Genomic DNA, 12,728 nt, shown 5'->3' on the forward strand with positions numbered 1-12,728 from the left:
AGAGCCATGGTTTTCAAGGAAAATTGGACACTTGGTTCGGAAAAAGAAGGAGATCTACAATAATTATAGGCAGCATGGAGTAAACGAGGTGCTTGAGGAGTATAAAGAATGTAAAAAGAATCTTAAGAAAGAAATTAGAAAAGCTAAAAGAAGATATGAGGTTGCTTTGGCAAGTAAGGTGAAAGTAAATCCAAAGGGTTTCTACAGCTATATTAATAGCAAAAGGATAACGAGGGATAAAATTGGTCCATTAGAGAGTCAGAGTGGACAGCTATCTGCAGAGCCAAAAGAGATGGAGGAGATATTGAACAATTTCTTTTCTTCGTTATTCACCAAGGAGAAGGATATTGAATTATGTGAGGTAAGGGAAACAATAAGATGCAAAGAAGAGGAAGTACTGACATTTTTGAGAAATATAAAAGTGGATAAGTCTCCAGGCCCGGACAGGATATTCCCTAGGACATTGAGGGAAGTTAGTGTAGAAATAGCAGGGGCTATGACAGAAATTTTTCAAATGTCATTAGAAACGGGAATAGTGCCGGAGGATTGGCGTACTGAGCATGTTGTTCCATTGTTTGAAAAGGGGTCTAAGAGTGAACCTAGCAATTATAGACCTGTTAGTTTGACGTCAGTGGTGGGCAAATTAATGGAAAGGATACTTAGAGATAATATATATAAGCATCTGGATAAACAGGGTCTGATTAGGAACAGTCAACATGGATTTGTGCCTGGAAGGTCATGTTTGACTAATCTTCTTAAATTTTTTGAAGAGGTTACTCGGGAAATTGATGAGGGTAAAGCAGTGGATGTTGTATATATGGACTTCAGTAAGGCCTTTGACAAGGTTCCTCACGGAAGGTTGGTTAAGAAGGTTCAATTGTTGGGTATTAATGGTGGAGTAGCAAGATGGATTCAACAGTGGCTGAATGGGAGATGCCAGAGAGTAATGGTGGATGGTTGTTTGTCAGGTTGGAGGTCAGTGACTAGTGGGGTGCCACAGGGTTCTGTGTTGGGTCCACTGTTGTTTGTCATGTACATCAATGATCTGGATGATGGTGTGGTAAATTGGATTAGTAAGTATGCAGATGATATTAAGATAGGTGGGGTTGTGGATAATGAAGTAGATTTTCAAAGTCTACAGAGATTTATACCAGTTGGAAGAGTGGGCTGAAAGATGGCAGATGGAGTTTAATGCTGATAAGTGTGAGATGCTACATCTTGGCAGGACAAATCAAAATAGGACGCACATGGTAAATGGTAGGGAATTGAAGAATGCAGGGATCTGGGAATAACTGCACAGTTCCCTGAAAGTGGAATCTCATGTAGATAGGGTGGTAAAGAAAGCTTTTGGTGTGCTGGCCTTTATAAATCAGAGCATTGAGTATAGAAGTTGGGATGTAATGTTGAAATTGTACAAGGCATTGGTGAGGCCAATTCTGGAGTATGGTGTACAATTTTGATCGCCTAATTATAGGAAGGATGTCAACAAATTAGAGAGAATACCGAGGAGATTTACTAGAATGTTGCCTGGGTTTCAGCAAGTTACAGAGAAAGGTTGAACAAGTTAGGGCTTTATTCTTTGGAGCGCAGAAGGTTAAGGGGCGACATGATAGAGGTCTTTAAAATTATGAGAGGGATAGACAGAGTTGACGTGGATAAGCTTTTCCCACTGAGAGTAGGGAATATTCAAACAAGGGGACATGACTTGAGAATTAAGGGACAGAAGTTTAGGGGTAACATGAGGGGGAACTTCTTTACTCAGAGAGTGGTGGCTGTGTGGAATGAGCTTCCAGTGAAGGTGGTGGAGGCAGGTTTGTTTTTATCATTTAAAAATTAATTGGATAGTTATATGGACGGGAAAGGAATGGAGGGTTATGGTCTGAGCGCAGGTATATGGGACTAGGGGAGAATACGTGTTCGGCACGGACTAGAAGGGTCGAGATGGCCTGTTTCCGTGCTGTAATTGTTATATGGTTATATGGTTATAGAGGCCGGGCTCAGGGAGACAATGAACCACTGTTCGTTTCCTTGATCAGTGTACTTTGATCAGTTCTTCTCATACCTCACCCTTCCATATCTCGTTTCCCTCTCCCCTGACTCAGTATGGAGAAGGGATTCGGCCCGAAATGTCATCCATTCCTTCTCTCCAGAGATGCTGCCTGTCCTGCTGAGTTACTCCAGTAATTTGTGTCTATCTTCGATGTAAACCAGCATCTGCAGTTCCTTCCTATACACCTCTCCTCTGCCCCTCGCATGTTTCAGTCCGAGAGTCATACAGCTGGAAATAGGCCCATCTTCACCACACCGACAAACATGTCCTATCTACATTCGTCCCACCTGCCTGAGTTTAGCCCATATCCCTCTGAACCTGTCCGGTCCATGTCATCTCTCCTCCTTCCTCCACTGTCCCTTTTCTCCCCCCGCCCCGCTGCTCCTCTTCTCCCTTATCTCCCTCTACCACCACCATCACCACCCTGCTTCTCCCCCTCTCTCTTCTCCCTCCTTGCCTTCCTCCCACTCCCTCCCCTTCACTCTCTCTTTTTCCCTCTCCGCACCCTCTCCCTCCCTCTTCCCTTCTCTCTCCCTCCCTCTCTCCCCCCCCCCTCCCCCCCTCTCTCTCTCCCCCCCCCCCTCTCCCCCTCTCCTCTCCCCCCTCCCTCCCTCTCCCTCCCTCTCTCTCCCCTCCTCCCTCCCCCCCCCCCCCCCCCCCCCCCTCTCTCCCTCCCCCTCCCTCCCTCTCTCTCCCCCCTCCCTCCCTTTCCTCATTTCTCTCTTTCTTTTTCTCTTCCCCTCCTTCCCTCTCTCTTCCTCCTCCTCCCCTTTCTTTCCTTCCCTTTATTTTTCCCTTTCCCTCTTTCCCCTCCCTCCCTCTTCTTTTTCTTTCCCCCTTCCCTCTCTCTTTCTTTTTCTCTTTCCCCTTCCCTCTCTTTCTTTCTTTCCTCCTTCCCTCTCTCTTTCTTTTTCTCTTTTCCCCCTTCCCTCTCTCTTTCTTTCTTTTTCTCTTTCCCCCTTCCCTCCCTCTCTCTTTCTTTTTCTCTTTCCCCCTTCCCTCCCTCTCTCTTTCTTTTTCTCTTTCCCCCTTCCCTATCTTTCTTTCTTTCCTCCGTCCCCCTTCCCTCTCTCTTTCTTTTTCTCCTTCCCCCTTCCCTCTCTCTTCTCCCTCCCTCCCTCCAGTCACGTGTCAGGCGTGGTGGGTGACGGTGGCCGCTCCCTCCCTCCCTCCTTCCTGCCTCCGTCCGTCCGTCGCCTCGCGCCGACCGATTCGCGTTTCGGATTCTCCTGCGACCGTCACCATTAGGATCGGCGGAGCCGGAGCCGCTCGCGACCGTTGCCGTTGCCATCGCTCCCTCAGGCCGGTGTAGAGCCGGCGTTGCCAGAGGGCCAGGCCCGGCCCGGGCTAGCAGACACACACACACAGACGGATAGATAGACGGGCGGGTGTGGTGGAGACATGTTCGGGGTAGGTGGACGGACTGGCTGTGCCGGGACTCGCCGCTGACAGACAGACGGACGACATGACCGTGGCCGTCTTCTTCGGCTGCACTTTCGTCGCCTTCGGACCCGCGTTCGCCCTCTTTGTTTTCACCATCGCCAAGGACCCGCTGCGGGTGATCGTGCTGATCGCGGGGTGAGTAAAGTCGGCTCTTTGTTAGTGAGTGAGTGAGTGAGAGAGGGGGAAGGAAACGAGCAGCAACAGCGCCGGGGACTGGCCATGGTGGGCTGGCTGGAGTGTGTAATAGTTACTGTGTCTGCAGCACCGACCTACACCCAGCACTCGGCCCTTCGGCGGGGAAAGCCGACTGTTTGACGGGGACATTCAGTACATCCCAGGGAACATTCCTGCTTTTCTTCCTCGCCTTACATTTCTCTCTCAACTATCTCTCCCCCCCCCCTATTATTTGTGTTTTAAATCATTATTCTCTTTCCTTCCTCGTCGCTTGATGTCACCCACCTCTCCTCCCTGTCTACACTTTGAGAAATTCACAGAATCATGATGTTTAACACAAAGGATGAGGCTAATCATCCCATCGCACCCGAACTGATTGAAAAGGCTTCCCAATCCAAAATCACTACAACTTTGGAGACATTGACCTGTATCCCATGATGTTTTTTTTGTAAGAAGTAGCGCTGTCACTGAAATGCAGAGAGAGGGAGAGGGGGAGAGTAGGTGAAAATTCCTAGAAGGCTGGTCTGTCAAATGATAGAAGAGTAACTGTTTAGTTTAGAGATACAGCATGGAAACAGGCCCCTCAGCTCACTCAATATTGACTATTGATCACCTGGCCGTTATACCACTTTCTCATCCACTCCTGACACAAATAGGGACATTTTTTTTACAGAAGCCAATTAACCTACAAACAGGTGAGGCAGAGGTTCACTTGCACCTCCTCCAACCTCATCTACTGTATCCATTGTTCCAGTTGTGGACTCCTATATATTGGCGAGACCAAGTGCAAACTGGACGATTGTTTCGCTGTAACTGCTCAGTCTGCCTGGGCCACGCGATCTCCCGTTTGCCAAATACTTTAACTCCCATTCTTACAGTCTTGGGCCACTTTCATTGTCAGAGTGAGATCAACCGCAATTTGGAGGAACTGCACCTCATATTTCGCTTGGGCAGCTTGCAACCGAGCGGTATGAATATTGATTTCTGTAACTTCAAGTAACCCTTGCATCCTTTCTCCCTCTGTCCATCCCCCACCCTAGTCGTCGTACTAGTTTTACTATTGTCCTGTTGAGTTTCACTGTCTGAATAAATCGTTATCACCTACCCCACAGCCAACAATGGACCATTGTGGGCTCCACCTTGATCATCGTTGCATTCTACATGGGTTTCTTTCATTTTTTCTTTTTACCTCTATATCTCTCGTTTCCCTCTTTACTTTTAGTCTGAAGAAGGGTCACAATCCGAAACGTCACTTGTTCCTTTCCTCCAGAAATGCTGCTTGATCCACTGAGTTACTCCAGTTTTTTTGTGTCTAACCTACAAACCCACATGTCTTTGGGATGTGGGAGGAAATGGGAGCACCCGGGGGAAACTCCTACAATCACAATACAATACAATACAATACAATACAATACCTTTATTTGTCATTTGAACCTCACACGAGGTTCAAACGAAATGTAGTTTCTGCAGCCATACAATAAAAGAACCAAAACACACACCAACACTATTCACATAAACATCCATCACAGTGGCTCTCCTCCTCACTGTGATGGAAGGCAAAGTTCTTGTCTCTCCCCTGCATTCCATTTCCCTCCCGAAGTCGAGGTCAAAGCCCCTGGCGGGCGCTAGTCCGCGGCAAATTAAGGCCGCGCCGGGCGTTGTAGGGCCCCCCTCCAGGTCACTCTCAACCCTGCAATTCGGGCGGGAGAAGTCGCCGCTGCCGGTGCCCCGCAAAGCAGCCTCCCACCGGGGATCCGCGAGCTCCCAGTGTCACCATCCACCGGAGCCGGGCCAATCACAGGGGAGAACGTGCAAACTCCACATAGATAGCACCTTTGGTCAGGATGGAACCTGGGTCTGGTGCTATGAGGCAGCTGCGCCACTCTGCTGCCCTTCAAGCCATTGCATGTTGAATTATCACGCTTTTTTCTCCATTGTTGAAGTTCACCCCCTTCTATGTAAACGTGCGAAATTGCTTTATATTGACCTTTTGGTGACCCATTTTTGTGTGTGTTTTGATTCTTCTTAATCAAAGTATGGTTTTGAATTGTTAAGATTTGTCACCAGTTCTGAGATGAGAACCAATTTTGAAACTCAGTCAAAAAAAGTTAAACAAGTCCAGTACATGGACACTGCTGCACATAGTATGAGGTGACCTGGGTGGATCAAGTGTCAATGGGAAGAATCTTGGATGAGAGTGACAAAGAACAACATAAGATGATTTACAAAAAAAGACACAAAGCACTGGAGTAATACAGTGGGTCAGGCAGTATCTGGGAAAAACATACATGGGTTACATTTCTATTCAGACTCTGAATAAGGATCCTGACCTGAAACTTAATCTTTCCAAGTTTTCCAGAGATGTTCTCTGACCCGCTAAGTCACTCCAGTATTTGGTGTCTCTTCTGAATAAGAGTGTCATCGGGTTTTGATGAGAAATGGCAAAGAGAAATGAATGATCAAAAATAGTCATTCAAAATTTGCAGAAGGCTGAAGTCTGTGGAATGTGATGGAATGAAATTACAACAAAGACTAGAACAATTATAATGGAGTAGCGAATGTTATATTTAGGGGTCTGTTGATTTAGTTTTGAGAACATTCCCACAAGAAGGAAAGATTGGGGAACCACAACCAGGACTCCTTGGATGACAACGGGAATAAAAAATATAAAAAGGCAAAGAAAGGACTTGTAAGATGCGGGTCAGGTCATATCTTCGTTAGAATCAGAGTAAATACAATACATTAAGAGGGGAAATAACGTAGGCAGTAGAATTTGAAAAGAAGCATAGAGGAGTTCCAATGGATGAATACAAAGTCTGAAGAAGGGTCCCACCCCGAAACATCACCTGTTCATCTCCCTCCACAGATGCTGCCTGCCCCCACTGAGATCCTCCAGTAGTTCATTTTTTTGGAAGAACAAAATTGCAGTGTTAAAGCTACAGAGAAAGTGCAGATTTTTCCAAAAATGGCAAGGGCTACAATGAGGTAGATTCTGAGTTTGGGACTATATTCTTAGCTAATAAAAGTTCCGTGAATAATCTGACAACTGCAGGTTGGAAGCTGTTCCTGCATCTGGTGAAATGCGCTTTCAGGCTTTTGTATCTTCTGCCTCACAGGAGAAGGGAGATGAGAGATTGACTAGGGTGTAAGTGGTCCTTGATCAGGTTGGCTGCTTTCCCCTGGCAGTGAGAAGTGTCAATGGATTGAAGGACTGGGCTGTGTCCGCAACTCTCCACAATGTATCGTGATCTTGAGCAGATCGGTTGCCAAACCAAGTTGTGATGCTTCCCAATAGGATGCTCTCTATGATGCTTTGGTAGAAATTGGTAAGAATCATTGGCGAAATGCTGAATTACCGTAGTCTTCTGAGGAAGTAGAGATGTTAATATACTTTGGGATAGACATAAAATGCGTGAGAGTAACTCAGCGGGACAGGCAGCATCTCTGGAGAGAAGGAATGGGTGACGTTTCTGGTCAAGACCCTTCTTCAGACTGATATACTTTCTTGGCCATAGCATCAATGCTTATGGAACAGGCCAAAGCCTGAAGAAGGATCCTAACCCGATATGTCATCTGTCCATTTCCCTCCGTAGATCCACAGACCCACTGAGTTCTTCCAGGTGTTTATTTTTTGCTTTTAGAATAGCCCAAAACTATTTTAGTGGCAAGCGAACAGTTAGTGCGCAGTAATATCTGTTATGATACCTGGAATCATCGAGTCATGCAGCTCGGACAAGGTCCTTCAGCCCATCTTGCCTATGCTGCCCAAGATGCCCCATCTACACGAGTTCCACCTGCCTGCATTTGGCCCATATCCCTCTAAACCTTTCCAAATACCTATTGGGAATCAGAGATATGATATGTTCTTAAAAGATAGGGCAAGGCAAGAATACATATTGACCACTTTGTATCTTTTTTTAACATGGAGGAGAACATGGATAAGCGGAGTTAAAGTGCAAACAAGCGGAACCAGATATCTGGCTGAGTAAATTTTAACCAACAGGCGAGCTTATTTGTTTTTTTTTTAAATTGTATTTTAAATGGTTATTTGGAACAGCCATAAAATTATATTCTCAGCCCTATCTCTTGGTTACCATAAATGGTCAAAAGATCATTGATTTGAACAGTCAGCATTTGCAATTATCATCCATAGAAGCTAAACTACTCCAGATACTCATATTATTTGTTTTCTTAGCAACAAGTTAGTTGTCAGGCTACATAAAGCACACAAAGAAATATTTTAAAAAGTAAATTATAATTTGGAGTTAATTTATCGTTGGTAAGTAAGCACTGTTTCCAAAATACTTGATATACGTTTGCATTTGTTGAAACATTCTTAGTGTGAATAATTACAGCTAAGAAAGATAACTAATATTGATATTTAACAAAAAAAACACACTCATCACTGAAGAATTTAAGAGACAAAGTAAGATGGGAAGAAGGGCCCCAATCTAAAGCGCCACCTATCCCTGTTCTGCAGAAATGTTGCTTGGCTCGTTAACTTATTCCAACACTTAGTGTATTCTTTTGAAAACCAGCATCTGCTGCTCCTTGTTTCTACATCAAATAATTTAAAGCTGATAAAGCTTCCATTTCCCAGCTCAAGGGCTTAGAAAGTAAAAATACATTTGCATCTCTGAGTTAACATTTCTGTGAACGAATTAGGAAGTGATTACCTAAGGGAGAATGAGTTCACTGAAGCTAAAAAGATCAGTTATCTATTTACATAAAACATAATTTGACAAATGTGACAAAATTTGACAATGTAGACAAAAATTGGTCGTACAATATAAAAATAAGAGTGGCACGGTAGCACGGCGATAGAGTTGCTGCATTACAGCGCCAGAGACCGGGTTCGATCCTGACTACGGGTGCTTGTCTGTCCGGAGTTTGTATATTCTCCCCGTGACCCACATGGGTTTTCTCAGGGATCTCCGGTTTCCTCCCACACTACAAAGACCTACTGGTTTGTAGACTAATTGGCTTGGTATAATTGTAATTTATCCCGTGTGGTGTAGTATAGTGTTAGTGTGTGGGGATCGCTGGTTGGTGCCGACTCAGTGTTTCTGTGGTATCTCTTTAAACTAAACAAAATAAGGTAATGTTTGTTTTAATGTGTGGTTTAGCAGATACCAACTTAAATTGTTCCTTTATACAGGAAGTTCCATTAAAATGCAAATTCTTTTCAAGTGAGCTTAATTTTTTTCCTTGTTAATTTGGCTGCTGCATAACATTTTTAAGTAAGTTTTTGAAGCCCTGCTGCTTACAGAATTGTAATGGTGTTTATAATTTCATGAATTGATCAAAGGGAAAATTGTTATGCACTGGTTGATATCACCAGGGTCAAACTGATATCTCGTACATTTTGTGGCGACTGGCCTGGATAAACCATTTTAGTTAAAATGGCTGAAATGTTATTTTATTCAGTTAGCCTCATTGAAAGTGTTTGTGGCTACTGAATGAGGCTCCTTCTTGTAAAAGACTTAGGAAAAAGTTTGACACACAAAGGAGAAGTTCTCGAGATAAGCAGAAGTCAAAATAAAAGTAAGCTAGCGCTTATGTAAACAATTTTCAATGGGAAGTCCCGTATCCTGGATGACCTGTGTTATTATAAAGGGAGGATTGCGAGGGGTTCCCTTTTACTTCATAGATATAACAGCGTCGCCCTAGCATGGTGCGACACTGAGAAGGTGAACAAGAACGAGGGAGGTGGTGGAGAGCAACTCCTGGCCAAGGTGACGGCATCTTCCACAAGGTGCACCAGCGATCGCTTCTTCACAAGCAATCACACGACTGCTGTTGTGGCTCACATTGCAGGCCTTGGCCACAGCACTTTCTTCAGGCCACCGCCACCGACAGAACGTGCTCGGTCATCCCTCCTCTCACCAGCTGCTACTTCTTCCTGTTGGCCTTTGCTTTGTCCCCTCCCCTATCCACCGTCGCCTCCTCCTCTTTCTCCCCCGGAATCGGAGACATCCTCCACCTTGGACTCTGGGGGAGCAGGAGGAGGCGTTGTCGGGGGAGCGGACAAAGCGACAGCTAACAGGAATAAATGGCTGCTGGTGAGAGGAGAGGGAGCTCCATGGTGTCTGAGTATTTGTGTCAGTGGCGGCGGCCTGTAGAAAGCGCCGTGGGTCAGGGGCTACAACGTGAGTAGCAACAACAGCTGTGCCGACTGGACGGTGCGACAGCTGGTGAGGAAGGGCTCGCTGGTGCACGGCGCCTAGATTTAAGGTGAAATAACACAAAGCAATGGAGTAATCCAAGGGTCAGGCAGCATTTCCATAACATGGATAGATTACATTTCAGGTCAGGACACTTCTTCAGACTGATTTGATCGTTTTGTGTATTAACCAGCATACCCAGTTCGTTGTTTCTACCTACATTTAAACGTAAAATTTGACTTATGTAATGGTTTACGGAACGTTACCCTTGCATAGGTCGGGGCGTGTCTGTACATTCTTTGCTTATGAAACATCCATGAAGATGGAGAACATGGCATTCAACGTTGGTGACCATGACCCTGTCAAGACAAGTGGCGGTGCATCTCTCATGAAAGTGGAGGACTTCAAGTACCTGGGAGCGAGTATGCAGAGCTCGGAGAATGACATCAAGGTCCAAAAACGCTCGCATGGAACGCTCTCAGTAAGATGGACGTCTCGGATGTCTAAGGATCTGAAACTGAGATTCTTCCATGCAACTGAAGAGACCATATTATTGAACGGGTCTGAGCCATGGACCTCTCACTCGAGCACTGTCCAAGTCTCTTGATGGTACCTACACCCGAATGCTCAGAAAAGTTCAAAATGTCAGTTAGAGGGACCACATCACCAACTCCCAGCTCTATGGGGAGATTCCACCCCTGAGCGAGAAGATCAGGTCGAGAAGGATGATCTGGTTGCTGGTCACTGCCATCGTCACCCAGAAATGCCAGCAAACAAGGTTGTGCTGTGGGAACCCACCCATGGAAGACGTGACCCGGGACAGACAATCAAGACGATGCTGAAGACGTTGATGGAAGACACATGTGTAGAGACAAAAGAGGAGTTTGCCAGCGGTATGGAGGACAGAGATGTGTGGTGCGTCCGTCACCGTGCCCGTCGGAAACCAGCACCACTGCGTCGCTAATGTTTTCAACGATTTAATTTTAAAAAAAAATATATGAATAATCTGATAACAGCGGGTTAGAAACTGTTCCTGAATCTGATAATATGTGCTTTCAAGTTTTTGTATCTTCTGCCTGACAGGAGAGGGGAGGAAATGACTTGGGCAGAAGCGCTCCTTGATTATGTTGTGTATGTAGGAACTGAAGATGCTAGTTTACATCGAAGATGGTCATAAAATGCTGCGTTAACTCAGTGGGTCAGGCTGCATCTCTGGAGAAAAAGAATAGGTGATGTTTCAGGTCGAGACCCTTCAGACTGAGAGCCTGAAGAAGGGTCCCCACCTAAACCGTCACCTATTCCTTTTCTGCAGAGATGTTGCCTGACCCGCACAGGTTGCCAGCATCTTGTGTCTATCCTTGATTATGTTGGTTGCTTTCCCCAGGCACTGTAACTGGAGTCGATGGAAGCGGAGGCTAGTTTGAGTGATGGACTGTGCTGCGTCCACAACTCATTGCAATTTCTTGCGGTCTTGAGCAGAACAGTTGCCAAACCAAGTTGTGATGCATCCCGATAGGATGCTTTCTCTGGTGCATTTGTAGAAATTGATAAGAATCATTGGGGACATGCTGAATTACAGTGCCCTCCATAATGTTAGGGACAAAGACTCATCATTTATTTATTTGCCTCAATTTGAGATTTGTAATAGACAAAAATCACATGTTAAAGTGCACATTGTCAGATTTTAATAAAAGCCATTTTTAAACGTTGGTTTCACCATGTAGAAATTACAGCCGTGTTTATACATAGTCCCCCCATTTCAGGGCACCATAATGTTTGGACACATGGCTTCACAGATGTTTGTAATTGCTCAGGTTAGTTTAATTACCTCCTTCATGCAGGTATAAGAGAGCTCACAGACCTAGTCTTTCCATCACCTTTGGAAACCTTTGTTGCTGTTTATCAACATGAGGACCAAGGTTGTGCTAATGAAAGTCAAAGAAGCCATTATGAGACTGAGAAACAAGAATAAAACTGCTAGAGACATCAGCCATACATTAGGCTTACCAAAATCAAATGTTTGGAACATCATTAAGAAGAAAGAGAGCACTGGTGAGCTTACTAATCGCAAAGGGACTGGCAGGCCAAGGAAGATCTCCACAACTGATGACAGAAGAATGATCTCTATAATAAAGAAAAATCCCCAAACATGTGTCTGACAGATCAGAAACACTCTTCAGGAGTCAGGTGTGGATTTGTCAATGACCACTGTCTGCAGAAGACTTCATGAACAGAAATACAGAGGCTACACTGCAAGATGCAAACCACTGGTTAGCCGCAAAAATAGGATGGCCGGGTTACAGTTTGCCAAGAAGGACTTAAAAGAGCAACCACAGTTCTGGAAAAAGGTCTTGTGGACAGATGTGAAACACAGTGGTGGGGGTATTATGGCCTGGGTATGTGTGGCTGCTGAAGGTACTGGCTCACTTATCTTCATTGATGATACAACTGCTAATGGTAGTAGCATAATGAATTCTGAAGTGTATACACACATCCCATCTGCTCAAGTGCAAACAAATGCCTCAAACAAATGAGCCGGGCGGTTTAATTCCACAGCAAGACAATGATCCCAAACATACTGCTAAAGCAACAAAGGATTTTTTCAAAGCTAAAAAATGATTAATTCTTGAGTGGCCAAGTCAAACACCCGATCTGAACCCCATTGATCAGGCCTTTTATATGCTGAAGAGAAAACTGAAGGGGACTAGCCCCCAAAACAAGTATAAGCTAAAGATGGCTGCAATACAGGCCTGGCAGAGCATCATTAGAGAAGACACCCAGCAACTGGTAATGTCCATGAATCGCAGACTTCAAGAAGTCTTTGCATGCAAAGGAAATGCAACAACATATTAAACATGACTACTTTCATTTACATGACATTACTGTGTCCCAAACAT

At 45.0% G+C, this 12,728-nt stretch overlaps 1 protein-coding gene across 1 annotated transcript in view; it reads left to right on the plus strand.

Moving 5' to 3' along the window:
* The first annotated feature begins 3,226 nt into the window (after positions 1-3,226).
* LOC129695736 (gamma-secretase subunit Aph-1b-like) overlaps positions 3,227-12,728 on the plus strand; it is a 39,443-nt gene continuing 29,941 nt past the window's right edge. Inside the window, exon 1 of the mRNA XM_055632954.1 lies at positions 3,227-3,628. Within this exon, the coding sequence (XP_055488929.1) occupies positions 3,516-3,628 (113 nt within the window). The 5' untranslated portion in view covers positions 3,227-3,515. The remainder of the gene's footprint in view (positions 3,629-12,728) is intronic.

The sequence above is a fragment of the Leucoraja erinacea genome, chromosome 1 (assembly GCF_028641065.1).
Source record: "Leucoraja erinacea ecotype New England chromosome 1, Leri_hhj_1, whole genome shotgun sequence".
In the NCBI taxonomy this organism is placed as follows: domain Eukaryota; kingdom Metazoa; phylum Chordata; class Chondrichthyes; order Rajiformes; family Rajidae; genus Leucoraja; species Leucoraja erinaceus.